This window comes from Molossus molossus, unplaced genomic scaffold (assembly GCF_014108415.1).
Source record: "Molossus molossus isolate mMolMol1 unplaced genomic scaffold, mMolMol1.p scaffold_m16_p_19, whole genome shotgun sequence".
NCBI lineage: Eukaryota > Metazoa > Chordata > Mammalia > Chiroptera > Molossidae > Molossus > Molossus molossus.
In genome coordinates, this window is record NW_023425354.1 from 1,617,641 (window position 1) to 1,640,418 (window position 22,778).

The following is a 22,778-nucleotide window of genomic DNA, read 5'->3' on the forward strand; positions in this document are numbered from 1 at the left end:
ACGCTCCTGGACCATCAGCACGGGCACTTCTCGGAAACATGTTGGTGGGAAAAGGCAGACACAGAGACATGTGTGACCACCTTTAGGAAGTCAAGCACAGGTGACACTGACCTGTGGTGACGGAGGGAACGAACTGGATGGAGCATCAGGGAAATTTCAGGGTGATTGGATGTTCCATATCTTGTTGTGAGCGGTGACTCAAGGGTGTACACGACTGTACAAATTCAGACTAAATACTTAAGATCTATATATCTTCCTGTCCGTAAAAGACCGCTAAAATCTGCTCATATAAAAGTTTGTGGAATGGCATATAAAAAGGGATGCTCTAAATTTTAAAGATCTAAAAAGACATGAAGCATAACAAAATTGGAAATAGAGCAGACCTCTCTGCGCACCCCCAAACCCGCCGTCTGACTGAGTTTCTGAAGCCAGTCCTCATGCCACTGACCCCTGCAATGCTGCCACAGCCGGCGTCTCAGACCACAGGACATGAGGCCCTCGTGGGCGAGGAGACTCAGAGACAGTGTGACGACGGCCGGGGGAAGATGAGCAGCACCCGCACATGCACTCTGAGCCCGAGAGCCTGAGAAAAGGCCCTGCCATGGCCGGCCTTGCTCAGTAGTGAGAGCATCAGCCCGCAAGCTGAAGAGCTGCAGGTTTGATTCCCAGTCCATGGCAGGTACCTCGGTTGCAGGTTCAATTCCTGGCCTTGGCTGGGGTCGTGCAGGCAGCAGCCAATCGATGCATCTCTCTCACATCGATGTTTCTCTCCTCCACTCTATCTAAAAATCAATGAAAAAAAGATCCTCAGGTGAGGATTAGAAAAAGAAGAAGAAAGAAAAACGAGGTCCTTCCGCAGCAGCACAGAGGTTCTGAGGACTGGGAACATGAGACGCGCCAGGTCTGTGGACAGCCGAGCTCTCAGAGGACACGGGAGGAGAGCAGACCAGTTACGTGCGAGAAGCCACCAGCTCACCTCACCCACCCAAACCTCCAGGCAGCCCAGCCCGGTGAAGAAATGGAGCAAGGAGGGGGCTCCCCACTGGGATCTGAGCTGCAGGTGCCCTCAGTCCCCGCCTGCTGCAGCTCTGAGGACAGGTCCCTTCCTATGCTCCCAACCTGAACACCTGCCACATGGCCCCCAATCCCTAGCTCGAGCTACCTGGCTCCCACCTCTCTCCCTCCCTGCCGCAGAGCCTGGAGCCCAGGGCAGGCACCAGCAGACATAGAGGAGAGAGCCCAAGTGAGGCGTACGAGCCGACCCAGGTCCCACTGCAGAGCGACAGGACCAGCTAGGGGCAGCAGGGAAGCGCAGGGGAGGCCAGAGCTCCGCAGTGGGTAAGGCCCTCACACTCTCTCTGACCTGGGGACAGAGCTCAGGAGTCGGTAAGGCCCTCACACTCTCTCTGACCTGGGGACAGAGCTCAGGAGTCGGTAATGCCCTCACACTCTCTCTGACCCGGGACAGAGCTCCGCAGTGGGTAAGGCCCTCACACTCTCTCTGACCTGGGGACAGAGCTCAGAAGTCGGTAAGGCCCTCACACTCTCTCTGACCTGGGACAGAGCTCCGCAGTGGGTAAGGCCCTCACACTCTCTCTGACCTGAGACAGAGCTCAGGAGTCAGTAAGGCCCTCACACTCTCTCTGACCTGGGGACAGAGCTCAGGAGTCGGTAAGGCCCTCACACTCTCTCTGACCTGGGGACAGAGCTCAGGAGTCGGTAAGGCCCTCACACTCTCTCTGACCTGGGACAGAGCTCAGGAGTCGGTAAGGCCCTCACACTCTCTCTGACCTGGGGACAGAGCTCAGGAGTCGGTAAGGCCCTCACACTCTCTCTGACCTGGGGACAGAGCTCAGGAGTCGGTAAGGCCCTCACACTCTCTCTGACCTGGGACAGAGCTCCGCAGTGGGTAAGGCCCTCACACTCTCTCTGACCTGGGGACAGAGCTCAGGAGTCGGTAAGGCCCTCACACTCTCTCTGACCTGGGGACAGAGCTCAGGAGTCGGTAAGGCCCTCACACTCTCTCTGACCTGGGACAGAGCTCAGGAGTCGGTAAGGCCCTCACACTCTCTCTGACCTGGGACAGAGCTCCGCAGTGGGTAAGGCCCTCACACTCTCTCTGACCTGGGACAGAGCTCAGGAGTCGGTAAGGCCCTCACACTCTCTCTGACCTGGGACAGAGCTCAGGAGTCGGTAAGGCCCTCACACTCTCTCTGACCTGGGGACAGAGCTCAGGAGTCGGTAAGGCCCTCACCCGCTCTCTGACCTGGGGACAGAGCTCAGGAGTCGGTAAGGCCCTCACACTCTCTCTGACCTGGGACAGAGCTCCGCAGTGGGTAAGGCCCTCACACTCTCTCTGACCTGGGGACAGAGCTCAGGAGTCGGTAAGGCCCTCACACTCTCTCTGACCTGGGGACAGAGCTCAGGAGTCGGTAAGGCCCTCACACTCTCTCTGACCTGGGGACAGAGCTCAGGAGTCGGTAAGGCCCTCACACTCTCTCTGACCTGGGACAGAGCTCCGCAGTGGGTAAGGCCCTCACACTCTCTCTGACCTGGGACAGAGCTCAGGAGTCGGTAAGGCCCTCACACTCTCTCTGACCTGGGGACAGAGCTCAGGAGTCGGTAAGGCCCTCACACTCTCTCTGACCTGGGGACAGAGCTCAGGAGTCGGTAAGGCCCTCACACTCTCTCTGACCTGGGACAGAGCTCCGCAGTGGGTAAGGCCCTCACACTCTCTCTGACCTGGGACAGAGCTCCGCAGTGGGTAAGGCCCTCACACTCTCTCTGACCTGGGACAGAGCTCTGCAGTCGGTAAGGCCCTCACACTCTCTCTGACCTGGGGACAGAGCTCTGCAGTCGGTAAGGCCCTCACACTCTCTCTGACCTGAGTCAGAGCTCAGGAGTCGGTAAGGCCCTCACACTCTGCCTCTCATTCAGAACCTCTCAGAGCCGCTGCCAGCCACATTTCCAGTCGGATCACCCTCTGTGCCACGAGGGTAGGGTTACGACAGCTCTGAGGTCTCGGGCTCTCCCAGCCCCTGATCCTGCTGCCACTGTTACTCCAGTCAGGACTCACGCTCCCTCCACGGGTGCACCTCTTAGCAAGCGGGCTCCATGTGACCCCGATCCGCCACACCAGGGAGTTCACGCCCGTCAAGCAATGATGACTACGTCAACCCTACATCAGCACCGGCTGTGACACCCCCACATCTTCAGATGGCGACAGGAGCCCGCCAACAGAAGCAGCCTCAGCCCCCCCCAGGAAATACAGCCACCACCCCTCCGGCACGATGCATTTGACCCCACGAGTGCTCTGTGGGGGGAGGCAAGTCCACTGGTCTGTCTGGTTCTCAAAACCACTCAGACCAGACGTGAGCCAAGGGGTGAGGAGAGAGCAGGTCCCCCGATCCCGACAGTCTGGACCCTCTCCCACTCCCCAGCACCCCAGACACAGCCGGGCCTGCTCCCCCGGAGCCCACTTCACCACCACTGCAGCCTCTGGGGCCCAACCAAGCTACCAGCCCCAAGTCCTCCCTTTCCAGGGCCCAAGGGCCAAGGTCCAGTCAACACCCACTTTTCTCCCTCAGTTTCAGAACTGAAGACTTGCACCAGCTGAACAAGTGGGAACACCTTCGGATGAAAGCACAATAGCGGAGCTGTGAACAGGAAGGCGCTCCGGGATTTCGGAATGAGAAACAGGGACGCACTATCCCCATCTCCAAATCCTGCATGTCCCAGAGAACTCTGACCCACATCGTCCACAGTGCTCACCCCCAAAAGGACAATCAGACTTGACTCGTTAGCACAAACTTTTCCGGCTCATCAGATACGTGGGAGTAAACCCTATTCCAGCCGCAGCACATCAGAGCTGCAGGGAGCAGGAGCGATGTCCGGGGCCACAGGCATGTGCCCTAGCAGTTCAGAGCCATCCCTAACCGTCTACGACAGGGCAGCTCTGTGAAACAAGGAGACTGCTCCAGGGCCCTCGGGCCGAGAGCGCCCCCTTCCCATCCCAAAGTGTCCAACTGCTGGCCTCTGGAGCTCCACAGGCCCCAGCTTCGGACACCTGCACCTCTGGGGAGAGTGTGGGGACCTGCTCAGACGCCTTCCCGAGAAGAGGAAGCCGATTGCTGCTTCCACCACCTGAAGTCTCCTCGCCCGAGTGGGGGTTCGCGTCCCTATCTTTATGTAGTAGAAACACCCTTTCACACTGATGAAGACATCAAAGTTGCAAGTAAAACTGCAATTTCCTCTCACCGGAGGCTAGACCGAGAACCCCAGTTACTAACCAAGTGTCACCCTCAGGCCAGTGTCAGTCCCAGAGGCCCCATCTGCCTTGGGGCCCTCGCCAGCTGGAGTCTGACGGACAGACCACCCCCACAGTGCCTAGGCCACTCCGACAGGCGCAGATGTCACGTGGTCATTTCCATTCTGTGGGCGGTAAACCCTCTGAGGCAGAGCTGTGGTCTTTTCTGGCCGCACACTGACCTGGCAGGGTGCTCTGTGTGGCCAATATGTATTTTTTCCAGGTGTTTATCTTCGTTTGTTTTTTTCTTAAAGAGAGTAATCAACAGAACACTTTTCTTTCTGCAAAGACAACAACCTAATTTCTCACCATTTATTGTCTCTCTCTTGGGGTAAAATGCTCCTAGGTTTAGCTGTTTCGATGCTTGGTGCGGGGACTCAGGACCAGCCACTCCACAGACCCGAAGGGTCTCTAGCCAGGGCGGCCCAGGAAGGCGCCCTGCAGGGAGGGCGCTGCGCCCCCCCTTCCTGGGCAGCAGGACAACTCCATGCAGATTTCATGGCTCCTGGCGCCTCCGTCCCGACATGAAGGTGGGCTTGTGGGGAGCAGCATTTTAAACCGGTTGCCCATTACTAGAGTAATAAATAATCACGACTTCTACACGTAAGGTGTACCGAAAGGATTTGGGATGAAAAGTCGAAGTCTTCCTCTGCGGTGCCCCACACGTGCCGTGACGGGTGCTGGGACGGGATGAATCAGCACAGCAGGACCCCGAGGCAGGCGGGGACCGAGAACAGGGCCAGGCCCAGGGCGCCACCATTCACCCAGCACTGGACGGTGGGAGGTGGGAAGACTGGCCCGCCTGTCTGCTCGTCCACTCATCCACCCGCACATCTATGCTATTCATCTGACAAGCAGGAATAGTTATTTCTAAAGAAGATGTGCAAATGGCCAACAAGTAAATGACGTGATTTAAAACCACGAATAGACATTCCTTCACACCCATAGGATGGCTGTAATGATTTTTTTAAAACACAAAAGAACAAGTGTTGGCGAGTCTGGGGAGACCCCAGGACAGACACAGGGATGGAAGGGTGTGCAGCGAGGGCACATCTGGGGAGCTCCTCCAGAAGGAGAACGGACCACAGCTGGCCCAGCAACTCCACGCCCAGGCCAGGAAGGGGGGTGTGGCACACGAAGCCAGGCCAGACTTGAGAGAACCCAACACCAGCCACGAACACGCCCACACGGTGTGCTCACAGCAGCACTGTCCATGATGGCCGAGAGGTAGGAGAGCCCAGATGCCCACCCAGAGGGCCGGCAGTACGGGAGGACCCACCCCGTGGAGTATCACTCGGCCTTAGGAAGGGCAGAGCCGTGGGGACAGGCAACAACGAGCACACACAGACGAGGCGAACACGCCCACACCGTGTGCTCATGGCAGCACTGTCCATGATGGCCGAGAGGTGGGACAGCCCAGATGCCCACCCAGAGGGCCGGCAGTACGGGAGGACCCACCCCGTGGAGTATCACTCGGCCTTAGGAAGGGCAGAGCCGTGGGGACAGGCAACAACGAGCACACACAGACGAGGCGAACACGCCCACACCGTGTGCTCATGGCAGCACTGTCCATGATGGCCGAGAGGTGGGACAGCCCAGATGCCCACCCAGAGGGCCGGCAGTACGGGAGGACCCACCCCGTGGAGTATCACTCGGCCTTAGGAAGGACGGAGCCGTGGGGACAGGCAACAACGAGCACACACAGACGAGGCGTGGAAACACCGTGCTAGGCGGAGAGGTCAGACACCTGAGGCCACGTCCTGTGAGATTCCATTTATAACTCTGTTATGTGATTTTTATCTGAATTTCTTAAAAACCTCTGCTCTGCATCACGCCAACAACTGAACCCTTGGCACTGAGGAGGGAGCCAGAGCCCTCGTGAAACCCCGACGCAGGGACACATGGTTTCCCTGGAAATGAAACCCAGGGTAACAGAGACGCCGTCCGCCCAGCCCGTCACCACCTCGCTCAGCGGCACTTTCCCACTTGGCGGGCTCAGGCGACACCTCTCCGGGCACATATGGCTCGCAGACGGCAGCCCTCGCAGCTCCGCGTTCTCCCGCTTCGTGCGCCACACCCCCTGCCCCAGGCGCACGGCGCTGCCTCGAGTTGGTCTGCATCCCGGCGGGCGGCCCAGGGCTCTGCCTGCCCGGCTCCGGCAGCTCGGGCACCAGCCCCGCACAGGGAGTCTGGGCACGCCAGGGTCGCCAGGGCCGGGCCCTCATCTGCCGCCTGCCACACCGAACTGTCATTCAAAGGAGCGTGCCGCTGGGGGCGCCGTCCTTCAGAGGCTCGCTAGGGACGGAGTCGAGCCCTGTCTCTCTAAAAATACGAGACTCAAGTAGGTCAGTCCCTGAGGAGCCCTGGGAGCGCAGCATCCGGGCAGCAGGGGAGCGAGCTGAGCAGGACTCGGCTGGTGTGTGCTGGAAACGGGCTCTGCCAGCTCTCCGGGGAGGGGGGGGGGTCTGCCAGGCTGCTAGGCCTCCTGCTGCAAACACTTGACCTCATTTTCTTCTGCCCAGATATCTCCATTTATATGCACACATCTTAAAGGGTTAACTAGTAACCTCAAAGTTACATCTCTGGGGAGGAACAAAGCCAAAATTCAACAAGTCCACTTCCCTTCTGTGGGGACCAGGCCCTCCCCACACCAGGCCCCTGATGCACTCTCCCTGCCGGTCAGGGGCTGCCTGCCCACGGGGCCCTTCCAACACAAGGGAGAGAGCAAGCATGGAGAGCTGGACTAACCCTAGCCCTTCCTGAGCAGCTTGGACGATCTGAGATCCATGCCAGCCAAGGCCCCACTCAGAATGGCTGGGCTCGCACCCCCCGGACTGTCCTTTATAGGTCAGGTCTGCAAGCCGCTGAGTGAGGGCGGAGGGACGACGGTGCTTCTCCTCTGGGGAAACGAAGGCTCAGGGACCAGCTGGCTCGGAACCTGAACACCACGTCCAGGAGGCAGCATCCAGGACCTGAGCCCCCGGGGCCCAGAGGGAGGTGCGTGGGCGAGCCGAGCAGGAGCCCTGCAGTGCCGAGGGCCAGTCTGCACTGACTCTGGCCGTGCGGAAGCTGTCAGGTGAGCGGCGATGGAAGAGGCGGGCAAGGCGAAGTGGGGAACATGATTAAGGCCAAAGCAGAAAAGTAAATGAAACGCCAGTCCCGGGGACAGATGTGAGCACTCCGGGCAGAAAGCAGGTAAGTGGACCTGTCAGCACACAGCTCACCCAGAGGACCACACCGTCTCCACTGCAGGCAAAGTTAATGAGCACCTGCCGCCGGGCGCGTCGCGGACTCGAGCTGCGGGCCTGCCGAGCCCTGCCTTTGGCGACAGCCCTCATTTGCCGTTTGTCACAAAAACACAAACAAGGTGGGTGAAGCCCAACCTCAGGGCCCACAGGAAAGGACAGCGGGAGGTGGCGGCTGGAGGGGAGCAGGCCGTCCCGGGGACAACAGGGCACTGCCCTGTCCATCTGGTACTAAGGCCATGTGAGCACCCACAGGACACTGGAGGAACGACCCACGCTGGTCTCTAGCGCCTCCCGAGGGGAGCAGTCCTACGGCAGAGCTGTCTCCCCTCAAACACCACCTGTGACTCAGAATCCCGACAGCAGCCGGAGCCACCACACGGGGCTGCAGCATCCTGTGTAAAATCCACGCCTAGGCCCCGAGGGCAGGTGAGTCGTAGTGTGAGCACCTGCTGCTCAGCCCACTCCCACCCACGAGAGGCAGGAGTCACACCTCCGCTGCGAGTGGCCCTGAGGAGGACACTCACAGGCCAGGTGGCGAGTCCCCTGGAGTACATGGGCCCCAAAGCCAGCCCTGAACCCAGGCCACCAGAGCCCGTTCCCCACCCACCAGTTCAGTGGCACCCCGAGGGGCTGGCAGTACATTAGCCAGGCCGCTGGAGTCTCCCTCCCGGAGGTGCAGGCCGAGCAGAGCCCGACCCTGAGCACAGACCCACCACAAACACTGCTGCACGAAGCACCTGTGCCCAAAGCCTGGAGGACGTTCCTGCGAACACCCAGGATGGGACACTGCCACTGGCCTCAGCCACCACCTGCCCACACACACCTTCCACCAGGCCCAGTCATGTCCAAGGGCAGCAACTCTTTCCACTTGGCTAGTGGACCACGTGGGGGAACCATGCTCGGCTCAAAAAGACTGCTCCCCAATGACGCCGCCCGGCTGATGCATCAGAAAACCTGTGTGTCTAACAGCAAACCCAACTTGACGGCACGGCAACTGCGCCAGACAGAGGCGTGCCAGGCGGAAGGGGAGGCTGAGACGCAGAACCTGCCGTGTGGGTACTGAGAACTGTCCACCTTGGCTGCCAGTGCGTCCCACAGCCGCTCACAGGCCTGCGGCAGGCACACCGCAGCGCACACCGCAGGGCACACCGCAGGGCAGACACACACGCTGGACGGGACGGGCTCAGCGGGGACTCCGGAGACCTGCTGACAGAGCAGGCGTCACCTTCTGCTTCACCTACCGAGTCCGGAATACCCACCAGGTCGGCTTCCCGGACACCAGAGAACTGCATCCCCACCGGGGGCGCTGTGGCCCAGCTCCTGGTGGGCGCCCCCTCTGGGGCGAGGACAGAGACAGAGGCGCTGGATGTGCTGGGCTCCACAACCTCCTGCTCCCACCAGTACAGTGCTCGACGCAGGCCCAGGAGAAAGGAGGGTCATCAACTGCCGAGTGTCCGCTGGGGCGCTGCTGGCCTCTCTCCAGCCACGACAGCACAGCTCTGCGTGCTGCCCGCTGCTGGGCGGAGCGCCGTCCGACCAGAAGTGTTTCACCAGGGGCAGCCTGGTCAGTTATGGCAAGGAACTCTGCGTCTCACAGGTGACACCTCTCACAGCTTCTTAAAACTCCTTCCTGACCCCAAATTACCTTTACGCAACGTTCCGCCCCGATGAGTTAACGCCGGAGAAGGAAGGGGGATCAAGCAGGTCATCGGGACGCTGGCAGGGTCCCAGGGGTGGACTTTCCGCCCTTCCTGGACGGGACTGAGACGGCAGGACTCCCCACCCGTCCCCACCCAGGGCAACGTGGGGCCTTCGGCGAACATTCCCAGACACGGCCTCTTTCCAGCTGCCCACCCTCTGTGGATCTCACAGTGCAGGGCACAGAGGAGAAAACCAGACCTGAGGGCAGGGCTGCAAGGGGCCAGAAGCGTGACGGCTCCTGTCGCTGCACAGCGCACCGCCTCTTTATTGCCGCAGACACTCGAGAGCCCTGTAAGTGCAATAAGTGGTGTGTGTTTAGCTCTGCAATGTTTCAAAGCACCCAGATTTACAGTTAGGAACAGGCACCCTGCACACAAACGCTGCAGCTTGTTAACTGCCTCATGTTTTGTGCAAACTCCAGAGGCAGCATGAGGGGGGCCACCCACTGAGAGCCACGCTGTGGGATGCCAGGCCCCTTCCCCTCCTGAGACCACAAGAAGTCATGAAAGGCAAAGAGGGGCGCCCTTGTCCCAGGGCGGGTGCCCAGGGCAGGCAGCTCAGCCCACCAGCAATCAGCCAGCCAACAGGGATCCTGCTCGGCCCACTGCCTGGCCCCTTTCTGAAACAGACAAGGCCCACTAACTTTGTAGCAGGGAATGTGAAACATTTTTATCTACTTGAAAGTGAAGGCAATGGTCGTGGCATTCAGAAAAGAAAACAGTAAGTATCACTGTGTGCTTCTGGGGTCCCCAGGCTGCTGACACCTTGCTCCGAGCCGCACCCGTCCCAGCGGTGCTGATCTGAGACATGCTTCCGACTCTCAGCGAGTTATGCTGCAGGACACTGAGCCCCACCGACGACCCCCGAGCGACCGCCTCCCCGAGCACTGTGGCCCTCTGCACCCGCCCCGGGTCTGGGCCGCCCGCGCACGGGAGGCGCCTCCCCACCGGCTGCGCTTCTGCACTGTCACCCCTGCACCTGCGGTCGCACCCCGCAGCTGTGCCCTGACGTGGTGCAAAGGCCTCTCCGGGTGCCGAGGAAGAGCTCCGCTCTCAGACAGAAATCAGGTTTAAGGCAGCAACAGCCCCTGCTTCAGAAGATCCGTTTCCTGTCTGCTGGTGCGAACACGCTGAGACCTGGCAAGTCAGCAATCACGGAGCCGCCGCCATCGACTCAGCCTCCAAAACACACCGGACCACCCCACAGGAGTCAGCACGCGCCGCCCTGAAGCGTTAGCTTGTGTCCAGCGGACGCTGCCCCGAGCCGGGCGCGTGAAGGGAGGACGCTGGGACGGCAGAGACCCCGCAGGAAGGGCGCAGCGGAGCCGAGGGCCTGGGCGAAAGCAGCCTGGCCGCCGCGGCCGGTCAGACAGGCTCTCAGGCTGAACAGTGCCGGCCGCCCTCTAGACGCCACGGCGTGGCCGCGGCCGGTCAGACAGGCTCTCAGGCTGAACAGTGCCGCCCGCCCTCTAGACGCCACGGCGTGGCCGCGGCCGGTCAGACAGGCTCTCAGGCTGAACAGTGCCGACCGCCGCCCTCTAGACGCCACGGCGTGGCCGCGGCTGGGCTGGGCTCTGCCTGAGACGCCCACTCACCCGAAAGTGCTGTCTGATCTGGCTGGGACCCCGAGTCCCTGTGAAGTCTTCAAAGAAGCTACTTTCTACTGATGACCTCAGGCAGCTCAGCTGTTTTTATCTCTTTCTAATCCTCACCCAAGGATATTTTTCTATTTTTCATCAGGTAGAATGGGAGGGAGGGAGGGAGAGGGAGAGTGAGGAGAGAGAGAGAGAAAGGGTAACATCAATTGTGAGGCAGACACACCGACTGGTTGCCTCCCCCACGAGCTGACCAGGGCCGGGGATGAATCGCAACCGAGGTACGTGCCCTTAATCAGAACTGAACCTGCGACTCATTGGTCTTCGGGCCAATGCTACAACCACTGAGCCAACCAAACTGGCCAGGGCAGTTGAGCTGTTTTTAAAGGAAGGCACCATGGCCCGGCCGGTGTGGCTCAGAGGATTGATTGCGTGTCGTCCCACAAACTTAGAGGTCCCAGTTCGAGTCCCAGTCAGGGCATGTGCCCAGGTTGCAGGTACGATCCCCAGTAGGGGGCGTGCAGGAGGCAGCTAATCGATGTTTCTCTCTCACAGATGTTTCTATTTCTTTCTCCCTCCCTCTCTCTCAAAAATCAATAACAACACATTAAAAAATAAATAAAAGCATCATCAAAACAGCTGCTGGTCCTCACCCAACCCCAGATGCATCGTACTCTCAAGAAAAAGCTGCTGCAGTTTTATATGAACCATCGAGAGTAACAAGGGACAGGCCTGTAGGCACAGACCAAACCCCACCACACAGTGGCCTTTCAGACAAAGAAGTCCCGTCCTGTCAACTTGACAAGTTACAATGCAGGGCACAAGGAGACAGGCACACAGATATGGTGTGACACAGGCGCCCAGCACTGTGAGCAAAGTGGCCACAGGGCCCCACTCGGGCAGAACCAATTCGCTTCAGGCTCTTCTCTTCACTTAGCACCTCAACAAGGCACAACAAACTCTGAATCCAGATCATGTGGGTAGAGTCACAGACAGAAGCCCGAGCAGGCAAGTCCCCCAGGGGCTCAGAGCCGCCTGCTCTGGGAGACACAGAAGGAGCGGAGACTCAGGAGGCGCCGCGCCGGGCCAGCCCACCTGCCCACCTTCCTCGTCTCATCCTTAGGTGACCCCAGGGCCAGCCCATCAGCCAGAGCGGAAGGGAAAGGTACCTGCACAAACACCCACAATGTCTAATTCTCTACTGCAACTAGCTGATGAGAACGGCAAAGGCGAGAGGCCTTTGGGAGGTTCACAGATGACTCGAGACCGCCAAGGCGCTCCGACCCAGCCACTGTGCTCTTCCTTCACAGAAGAGAACTGGAAGAAGGAAGCGACCAGAGACAGCCGTCAAAGACGGAGTGCGTGGCGCATCGCCCTCTGGGCGCCGAGCGCTTTGATTCTCCACCGTTTGAACACCGGAGGCAGAAGAAACAGCTCTCGCTGGCTGCACTGCAGAAAAGTTACTGAAAATGCACAGGTTCTGGGGAAAACTTCGGCAAAATGAACAGCAGACTAGCAGCTCATGACACCCTAGACTGACGGGGACGTGCGGCGAGGGGTCCAGGGGAGATGTCGGGAGTTCCTGCCCCGGTTCACAGACTGTGAAGCCCAGGAACTGAAGCCCGCATCAGAAAGGAGAGCGAAGAGAGAAGGCTTACCCTGGGCTGCCAGTTCTCATACTGCTTCTGGAGGTTGGCACCGATGGTTTCCAGAGCTTTCTGAGGGCCCATCGACAGAGGATCTGAGGAAGCAAGGGGAGGAGAGATCTGTAGACGTGCGTGTCCTTTGCCAAGCCTCCCACATCCCCGTGCGCAGCGCCCTGCCAAGGACCCTGAGCCACGTACCAGGGCCCGGGTTCATCTGCGCTAAACAGACAGGCAGAGCTGCTGAGGCACCCACACAGGCTTCCCGCCACCACCCCTGCCTCTCAGAGAAAACTGGGTTCATCCGAGTGGCACCAGGACAGGTGTGCTTCCATCTGTGCACTGTGGTGCACACCCTGCCGGTTCACGCCCGTGCTCCATCCGGCCCTGTGGAAAGGCTCAGGTGCGTCTGTCCCGTCGAGGCTGCGTGGGGAGGCCCGCAGCGAGCCCACTGCCCCCTCCCAGCACAGGAGCAGGGTAGGCGCAGAGGGGCAAGGGCGTGACCTCCGCCCTCCTCAGCACACCGGTCCATGCAGCTCTGCTCCCGGTTGGCCCACTCATCTCGGGGGCAGCCCAAAACAGGAAGCCCCAGCCAGCCAGTCCTCTCAGACTCTGCAGGGTCGATTAGCCTCTGCTGTGCTCGAACTCCAGGTGAGAAATCTCACACATTTCTTTATTCACTCGTTTAAAATGAGAAACCCTTACATTGGAACATAAATATTTATTATGAAAAGCGACTATATTTTTCCAAAAACAGAAACAAAACGACGAGAAGGATGGCGCAGCACCTGGTTCGGGGGGCCGCGACCCTGGCGTTGCTGCACCCCGCTACGGGTTGTGGTTTCAGCCCCATTTCTGAGCCCCCCACACACGCGCATGCGCAGCACCAAGAGAGTCAACAGCCTTCCGGCGAGCAGGCCGGGCCCTGCTCCATGGCACCTCGCCGCTGCAGCAGGTGGCGTCATCTGTGCTGTGGGATCTGGACCCCAGCCGTGGGTCTGCGCCCGGCAGACCGAGGGCCTGGCCGCGCCTGCACTTCGGCGGCTCTGCCCACAGGCGCCTCTGGGCCACCTCACGAGCTCCGGACACCTTCCGTACTTGACCCCGATATCTCAGCTTTCATCGGGGCAACAGGCACTGCCCCCGCTATCCTCAAAGTGACAGTCCCTCTGTCCGTCCCCAGAAGATGCCTGGCAGGACCTGAGGCCAACTGCCACGCTCCTGGGTAACAGAGAGGCACCCGACTCCTCGACTGTGCAGCCCCTTCATCACACAAACACGACCGACTCAGTGGCTGAATCGAACAATGAAAGCCTTCAAATCCTCGGGGAGAATGAGTCCAACCCGATCCTCAAGAATGAGGGTAAACAGAGGTCTTTTCAGACGTGCAAACACACAAAATCTGGGTCTCATGTTCCTGTTCTTGGGAAATAAACCACCAAAGAAGGCAAAAAGGATCCTGGACATGAGACAGACAGACAGACCCCAAGATACCCATGTACCAGGTCTGGAGACCAGGAGCCCAGTGGGGATGGGAGGGGTGGTTAAGCATTGGAAAAGTCATTACTAGCATTTGACAGACCTATCGGAATCTATGTAGAAAGTAAAGTAAACTAAAACTCACAGAAAATTTAGCAAATAAGACTAAATGGCAAATCTGGAACTATAGGAGAAAAATTTCACGTACAGATGAGAAAGGGGCCCGGCCAGTGTAGTTCAGTGGTGGAGCGTCAGCCTGCAGACCAATGAGTCTCAGGTTCAATTCTGGCCAAGGGCACATACCTCGGTTGCAGTTCATCCCCAGCCCCAGTTGGAGTCGTGTGGGAGGCAACCAGTGGATGTGTCCCTCTCACATCGATGTTTCTCTCCCCCCCTACTCTATCTGAAGATAAACAGAAAAATGTCCTCGGGGAAGGACTAAAAAAACCGATGAGGCCCTGGCAGGTTTGGCTCAGCGGTTAGAGCGTCAGCCTGTGGACCAGAGAGGCCCGGTTTCGGTTCCCACTAAGGGCATGTAACTCGGTTGCAGTTTGTCCCCGGCCCCAGGTGGGGTCATGTGGGTGGCAACCAATGTGTCTCTCTCACATCGATGTTTCTCTCTCTCCCTCCCCCTTTATCTAAAGATAAACGCAAAAATGTCCTCCAGTGAGGATAAAAAAATTTTTTAAAAAAACAGAGGAGAAAGGACTCAAAACCATTCTAGGAGCAGGGGGGCCTAGCTTGTTCCAACACTTGCCAATCCTATTTGATCTCTGAGCTGTACGCATGCGTCACACTGATAAAAAAAATAACAAGGAATTATCAAATTAAGGATCTGGATTTTAGGGTTGGAAGAGACCTTTAGCACGAGTGTGTAAAGGTCGTCAGTGGAGGTACGCCCTGCCCTGGAGGGTCCAGGTCACTGGCTTCAGAAAAGGGTCCGTTGGGAAAGAGGGAAACCCAGTGAAAGCCGGCTTCACCCAGCTTAGCTGGGAGACGTAAGCCGTTCGAGCCGGTAACGCGAGAGACGAGGCGCTAACCTTCCCCCCTCCGCTCTGGGAGGAGCAGTGGCGGGGTCTCCACAGAGCTCTGAGGGCTGTCCACGGCGCTGCAGTGGGCACCTCGAGTCAGCAAGAAGGAGCGAGGAGAGGTCAAGACCGAGGCCGCCTCCGCCACAGGCCGCGCGGAGGCCAGGAAAGGCCGACAGGCAGAGGCCACCCGATGGCGGCCTGCCTGTGCGCGAGCAGCAGCAGTGAGGCCGGAGCTGCTGTGGACACACCACCTGGCTCCCCTCGCTCCGCGAGGCCCGCGTCGCGATGCCTGTGAGGGTGCAGCGGCTCCCTCTGCAGAAAGACAGGAGGCTGTCGGAGCCGCTGGTCGGGCACTTCTGCGCATGCAGGCCCGGGGCCCTCCGAGCAGCAGCAGCAGCCACTCCGTTCTCTGGTCTCACAAAGTATCTGCCCGCCCCCCCCCGGAGGAGCAGAGAAGCCACTGACCATTCATCAGGCCAGGGCAGCTAAGTGGGTGTCACCTCCCATCTACTGGGAGGCCCTGGGCCAGTTAATCCTAGGTTTCCTTCCCAGGACAGGACAGAGAGTGGGAGAGGGGACGAGCGAGGGACGGGAAGAGGGGAAGGACCGGGAAGAAAAGGAAACACGTAATACTGCATTAACCTGCTAAACTACGCAGTTTGAGTCAGCTGAAGTAGGTGCCTGCGTGGACACTGCTGACCGCTATCAATCTGCCTGGGACGCAGCCGGCACACAGGTAAACGTGCAGCTCTGTTCTCAGGAAACACGTCCGGGGTCTTCGTGGGCTTGTGCTCGACAAAGGCAGCGGAGAACAAGGGAAGAAGCGTGGATGGAAACTGCATTTGCATGAAAGGTGAGCCTTTCGTCCACCTTCCTGTCTGCAGCTTCTCAGTAAACCCTGTTGTTCACGACATCGGAAGTTTACATGGACAGGAACATCGTCCGGCCAACTTCCAAGCATGGAAGAGAAACTGGTCCAGTGACCTGGCCCAAGGTCACAAAGGTCACCAAGGAAGCTGGAGCTCAGCCAGCCTGAAAAGCGGAACATTCTCTTCACCTCTCCCCGTCTTCACACCAACTTTCCTTCAAAACAGCCGGTGTGCGTCACCACTGGCTCAGGTGTCCCCCGGGGTCTATGCTGATGTCAGAGACCCTCCTCTCTCCCGCTGAGTTCCCGAAGATCAGGTGAGGGCGGATCCAGGGAGCAGGGCTCCCCTGAACTCTGTGCTCCCAACCCGCCCTGGGGGGCCCTCCAATGACAGGTCTGCAATGTCACCCCCTCCCTTAAAAGCCTCCAGTGCTGCCCTGTCCAGCGTGGCTCAGAGGTTAGAAACTGGGCCCGAGGACTGAAGGGTCACAGGTTCAATCCAAGGTCATGCGGGAGGCAATCAATAGATGCCCCCCCACCCCCTCCTCCCTTCCTTCCACTCTCTCTAAAAAAATCAATGGAAAAAGATCCTTGGGTGAGGATTAACAACAACAACAAAAAAGTGTGTTCCATTTCAATGATGAGCAAATTCAGCAAAACATAATACAACATGAGCTGCGGAGAGCAGAGACCTGGGGCGGCAGGGGACTGGCAGGCGACCAGAGACAAGACTGGGCCTCTGGCTGCAGGTGAAGTTTCCCAACCCAGGTCTGACGGTTTGGGGAAAGCCACCAGACTCCAGGCCTGGATCACATGCTTCTGTGTGTGACGATTCCCGATTCAAAGTGAAAGCACGCAGGGCTTACTGCTCTCGGCAGCTTGTGTTCCGTGGCCATTTTGTACGTATTTGTTAACTGACTTATTAACTGAGAACCGCCTACTGGACCGAGAGCGAATTTCTCTGTTGACTTTGAAGAACTCCACCACTAATTAGCTGTGTAACCTCAAGTGAGGAATTTTTAATTGAGAAAATACATAATGGCAAAGGGCCACTTTGAAATCCGAAATGGCTTTTAATGGTTCTGTCTCACATTAAAATAATCTCACCTGCACGCACTCTATAACGAGTAGGGGACAGGTGAGAGGCATGTCGTCACCCTGAACCCGAGGGCAGAGCTGGGAGCTCCCGGCTACACTCCCCAGGCCAGGGACGCTGCGCTAAGAGCGTTCTCTGATCCAGCCGCGCCAGCCACTGCGCAACCTCCACGCTGCTGCGCTGCCCAGTGCAGACACCAGGCTGCGAGTGCTCGGCAGAGCGGAGGGCGTGGTGGGGATGCCTCCACAAGCAGCGCTCTGCAGGGCGGCGGGTGCCCAGCAGCACACGGCCTCCCTCCACCAGGGGCAGTGGAGACATTACTCTCAGGCAGGAAGGGCGAAGGTTCCAGCTGCAGCACTGAGCCGTGGGTGCTGGGCACAGGGCTGCAGGAGCCCGACACCCCCAGACAGGGGGAGCCCAGCAGGTGCTCCAAGGTCTCAGCCCCTCCCTCCACATGGCCTGTCCTATCCCCTCTGCCCACAGCATTTTCTGAGCCCCTCGGCCACTTGAGCTGGCCCTTGTCATCCGTGTGTCTCATCTCCCGGCCACTGCACAAGCACCTTGCACTGGACCATGACTTCCATCCACTGAGCCACCCAAGTTCCACTTGCACACAACGTGCTGCCCGGCTGTGTGGCTCAGTGGATGGAGCGTCGTCCCAGGGACTGAGAGGTCCCAGTTTAGTTCCTGGTCAGGGCACATGCCCAGGTTGAGGGCTCCATCCACAGTAGGGGGCGTGCAGGAGGCAGCCGATGGATGTTTCTCTCTCTCTCTCCCTTCCCCTCTCTAAAAAAAAATCAGTAACAACATATTTTTAAAAAAACACCACATGCCCACCGACTGGATGAACCTGCCAGTCCCAGATCTGCCATGAGGATCGAGCCAGGATGTCTGTGCCGGCGGTCTGTAACGTCCAGCTACACCAAGGTCCGTTGCTGTTTTCAACCATGCTCTCGACTGCCACCTCCTGCTTGGCCCCAGCAGCTGCTAAGGGCCTGTGGCTGGAATGCATGGCCTGCACCGCCCTGGGCAGCAGTGGCCACAGCAGGAGCTGGCGGGCGCTCGGAGGCCGCACTCACTCGGAGTAGCTCCGTGTGTTGTCTGCGTGTCCGTCCTGGCGACGTGGTCTGTCACCGCCGGAAAACCTGACGAGCCACTCCACCAGCACCGACGTTCTCCGCGTCCCTGGAGGCGGCCTTTCCCACAGGCGCGGGCACCGCACAGCCGGCCGTAGACAGAACAGGAGGGCCCGCCTCCCGCGGCCGCCCACACCCGAGAGCAGGGCAGCCCGTCTCTGCAGCAGCGGCTCCGGGCCAGCCCCAGCCCCACAGCCACCAGCACCCCCAGCCTCAGGGAAGGCAGGAGCCCGCTGTCACTCTGCTCCGGACCCCGCTGGAGTCCTCCAGCCGATGGAGCCGCTGGCCCCGGGGGCACACAGGCGGGGCAGGGGCAGGGGCAGGCGCCTCTGTGCTGGGCTGGGCGCCGGCTCCCAGTGAACCCGAGCGAAGCGGAAGGTGCTGGGTTGGCTCCACCTTGCGGAGGAGGTGGCGACGGCTCAGAGCAGTGAAGGGACCCGCTGACAAGCTGCAGCAGGCTGCGTGAACAAGGTGGTGTCTTCGTGAAAGCCCTTCGGCTTCTGGTGACAGCACGGACTCTGACCTGCATGAGGCGCCATCTGCTGCCTTCTAAACAGGGGCGTCCCGGCCAGCTCTCTGAGGGCAGGGCCGCTGCGGGGTGTCTTCCTCGGACACCTTCCGGGCAGTGACCGTTCCAGGCGTTCGGGTCCAGAGAAAGACAGAGCCAACCCACCAGCTCGCGAGCATGGGCCCCAGCTCCTGTGTCCCCTTCACTGTCAGGGTCCTTTAGCCGGCCTGCCCCCAACTCTCCCTGGAGCGAGGCCGCTGCCTCTGCCCCCGCGGGGTCAGTCACAGGCGGCCCCTCCCCACGTTCGCAGCCCTGGCTCGGCTCCTCTCCCCCTGTCACTGCTCATTCTCAGCAGATGACCCCCCCATCCCCTTCTCCAACCAGACAGGCCCTTCCGGCTGCCGGCCAGGAGCGATCTCCTCCGAGTGTCCCTCACCCAAATGTAATCCGACTCCCTCCCAGCTGGGCACCGTCAGCTCCTGGGTTGCCAAGTCTAAAGCTAAGGTGCCCACTGGAAATGCTAAAACCCGTCCTTGAGCCATCCCAAAGCCATGAGCGGGGACGGGCAGGCTGACATCTGCCCGGGACCAGGGGCTGGGAGCCTGAACAGGGAGGGCAGGCAGGCACGCCCTCGGGGTGCCCCGGGTGGGGTGTTGCAGCCAGGCAGCGCGGAGGGCAGCCTGCGGGGAAACGGCTGGGCGCATGTCCCGGGAGGAGAAGTCAGCTCACCGGCATGCGGCAGCACGTTAGTAAACATACCAAGGACCGAGGACAGCGGTCCTCACTCAGGACAGAGGACAGCAGGTCGGACGGGGCAGGAGTGCACGTGCAGATAAACAGCAGCACAGACGCGCACGCGTGTGCACTGGACACACACGTGCACACGTGTGCTCCCTGGCTGCGGCCACACCCGAGCTCGCCGTCGGGGAGGGCGCGGGCTCCGGGGAAAGGGCTGGCCCCAGTGCCGCGGCAGTGAAGAACGAGCGGGCCAGCAGCTAAGGGAGTCCCCAAAGAACAAGGAGCAGGACAGAGGCCGTGTCTGCCTCTGGGATGAGTGATGACAATGTTGGGTCATCATCCACTGAGTGAAGGAGACCATGAGTTCAAACGGCCTGAGCGGAGAACGTGATGGAGAGAGCAGACTCCACACAGTCTCAAAGCACCGCTTCCCAAACCTCCGGTCCACGATGGACAGGGCGGAGGGCCGTGCCCAGTCAGGCACAGTCTGACCAAGTGACGAGGCAGCTGCGGAAGCGGCTTCAGCATCAATCAGCCACGGGCCCGACAGGATGCCGGGGAGGACCCACTCCTCGGTGACACGGCCCGACGGGATGCCGGGGAGGACCCACTCCTCGGTGACACGGCCCGACGGGATGCCGGGGAGGACCCACTCCTCGGTGACACGGCCCAAGAGGCACTGCCGAAACGATCCTGAGAAAACACCAAGGTCGGCCTCCTGAGAGGAGGGCCCGCGACCTGAGTGAGACCTGCTCCAGGTGGGATGAGATGGAATTAAGGGCAGTGTCCAGGGGTTGCCTGGCTGGGTCCTGGTGCCCTAAAGGATGTGAAGGGACACGTGGCCCGAGGCCCACGGGGCAGAGGGCACGTTAGCTCCGATCCTGACGACCGAGCTGTGTTTGGAGAGAGGGACTTTCAACAGAGGAGCTGGAGCATCATTTCGGCAGCTTAGTCACAAATTTGCTGAATCAAATCTTTAGAATTCTTTCTTCTCATACCATTATTGTTAAAATCACCATCATGAGGACGGCCCTGCCCCTGAATAAAAGCCAAATGAACACGTTCCAACTTGCAAATGCCATAGACCCTTTTAAACTCAAAAACCACTGGAATTACTACAAAGTAGGTTACAGACCTAAATTCCAGAAGCAAAGTTTAAAATATAAAAACATCTATTCCTGGGGCTGATCTTTCACACCCAGGAAGGAATGCTTTTCCTTCCACCGATGCTGTCCCATCAGTGCAGACCGACAAGGCTGTGGGAGGGCTTTTCCGGCTCAGCTTCTTCCTTCCCTTCCCTTTCCTGTTCCCTTCCCTCCCCTGTTCCCTTCCCTCCCCTGTTCCCTTCCCTCCCCTCGCCCGAGGAGGCCTGGCTGTTACTCGATTTTCCCCCAAAGGAAAGGAAAGGAAAGGAAAGGGAAGGGGACGGAAGGGAAGGAGAAGGAAAAGGGAGGGAAGGGAACAGAGAAGGGAAGGGAAAGGAAGGGAAGGAGGAGGAAAAGGAACTTTTCCCTTCCCTCCCCTGTTCCCTTCCCTCCCCTGTTCCCTTCCCTCCCCTGTTCCCTTCCCTTTCCTGTTCCCTTCCCTCCCCTGTTCCCTTCCCTCCCCTGTTCCCTTCCTCCCCTGTTCCCTTCCCTTCCCTCCCTGCTCCTTCCCTCCCCTGCTCCCTTCCCTCCCCTGTTCCCTTCCCTCCCCTGTTCCCTTCCCTCCCCTGTTCCCTTCCCTCCCCTGTTCCCTTCCCTCCCCTGTTCCCTTCCCTCCCCTGTTCCCTTCCCTCCCTGTTCCCTTCCCTCCCCTGTTCCCTTCCCTCCCCTGCTCCCTTCCCTCCCCTGTTCCCTTCCCTCCCCTGTTCCCTTCCCTCCCCTGTTCCCTTCCCTCCCCTGTTCCCTTCCCTCCCTGTTCCCTTCCCTCCCCTGTTCCCTTCCCTCCCCTGCTCCCTTCCCTCCCCTGCTCCCTTCCCTCCCCTGTTCCCTTCCCTCCCCTGTTCCCTTCCCTTCTCTGTTCCCTTCCCTCCCCTGTTCCCTTCCCTCCCCTGTTCCCTTCCCTTCTCTGTTCCTTTTCCTCCCTTTTCCTTCCCCTTCCCTGTTCCTTTTCCTCCTCCTTCCCTTCCTTTCCCTTCCCTTCTCTGTTCCTTTTCCTCCCTTTTCCTTCTCCTTCCCTTCCTTCCCCTTCCCTTTCCTTTCCTTTCCTTTCCTTTGGGGGACCCCTAGAAAATCGAGTAACAGCCAGGCCTCCTCGGGCGAAAGGGGCTCGTCCCCATCAGACGCCCGCACCACTCGGCAGGGCCGCGTATCCCCGGGAGCATACCAGGTCCAGGAGCCGTGCTTAAGAACCCTGACGGAAGGGCCGGCAGAGGGAGAAGGCGGAAAGTGACCGATCAGATTCAGCTGTGACGGAGCCGGTGGTGCAGAGAAAGCCAGAAGGCAGCTGCCACCGCACGGTCCCCAGGGTATGGCAGACAGCCAGGGAGGAGTCTCAGAAAAGTGGCCACAGAAATGGCAACTGTTATTGTGTGTGGGGACAAGGCCTGGGCTGCCAGTGGGGAGGCTATGAGACAAGAACTGTCACCCTAAGACACCCTCAAATAGTGAGACAGGCAAGTAAAATGGAAAAAACAAAACAAAACACAAACATTTTCTCGATTTGGATTAGAAAAATCTGCAATTTTTGTTATTGAAGGTAGATAAAGGGAATTCCTGCTTCTGCTCAGGATGGAGACCTGGGGGAGATGCCCAGACCTGTTACAGAGAAGGCTGAGTAACCAGTGGTGGGAGCCGAGGAGGGCGGGCCAAGCCGGCGGTGTGGGGAAGCCCACGAGGCTCGGAGAACAGTGACACACACTCAACAGACTTCCTCCTGTAAGGTGGAAACGAGGGGCCATTTCTCACCTCCTTGAATAAGCAGTGTTGTCTCGGCATGAAAACCAAGGAAAAACACATTGTAATAAAAGGCAACGGCAGCCCTGGCTGGTGTGGCTCAGCAGTTAGAGCGTCGGCCTGTGGACCACAGGGTCTTGGGTTCGATTCCTGGTCAAGAACATGCACCTGGGTTGCAGGTTCGATCCCTGGCTCGGGTTGGGGTCTCTCTCACATCAATGTTTCCTTCCCTCTCTCTCTCTCTCTCTCTCCCTTCCACTATCTAAAAATCAATGGAAAAATATCCTCAGGTGAGGATGAAAAAACAATAAAAACAAAGGTAACTGCAGACCAGTGTCCCTCATTAGCAGTCACGTCCAGCAATGCAGAGAGACAGGCAAGTTTTACTCCAGGAATTCAAGGTTGGCTCGACAACCAAATCCAATAGACACGATCCACCACATCCACAGACTGGGAAGAGCCAGGTGACCATCCCAATGGATGCTGAGAACGCATCTTGTAAGATTCCCCATAGATCCCTGACAAAACTCAGCGGCTAAGAACAGAAGTGAACT

The 22,778-nt window shown here is 59.0% G+C and overlaps 1 protein-coding gene across 1 annotated transcript in view; it reads right to left on the minus strand.

The window, feature by feature from the left end:
• Nucleotides 1–22,778, minus strand: part of RPTOR (regulatory associated protein of MTOR complex 1) — a 175,518-nt gene that overhangs the window by 116,083 nt on the left and 36,657 nt on the right. The window contains exon 3 of the mRNA XM_036267872.1: nt 12,508–12,590. Within this exon, the coding sequence (XP_036123765.1) occupies nt 12,508–12,590 (83 nt within the window). The remainder of the gene's footprint in view (nt 1–12,507; nt 12,591–22,778) is intronic.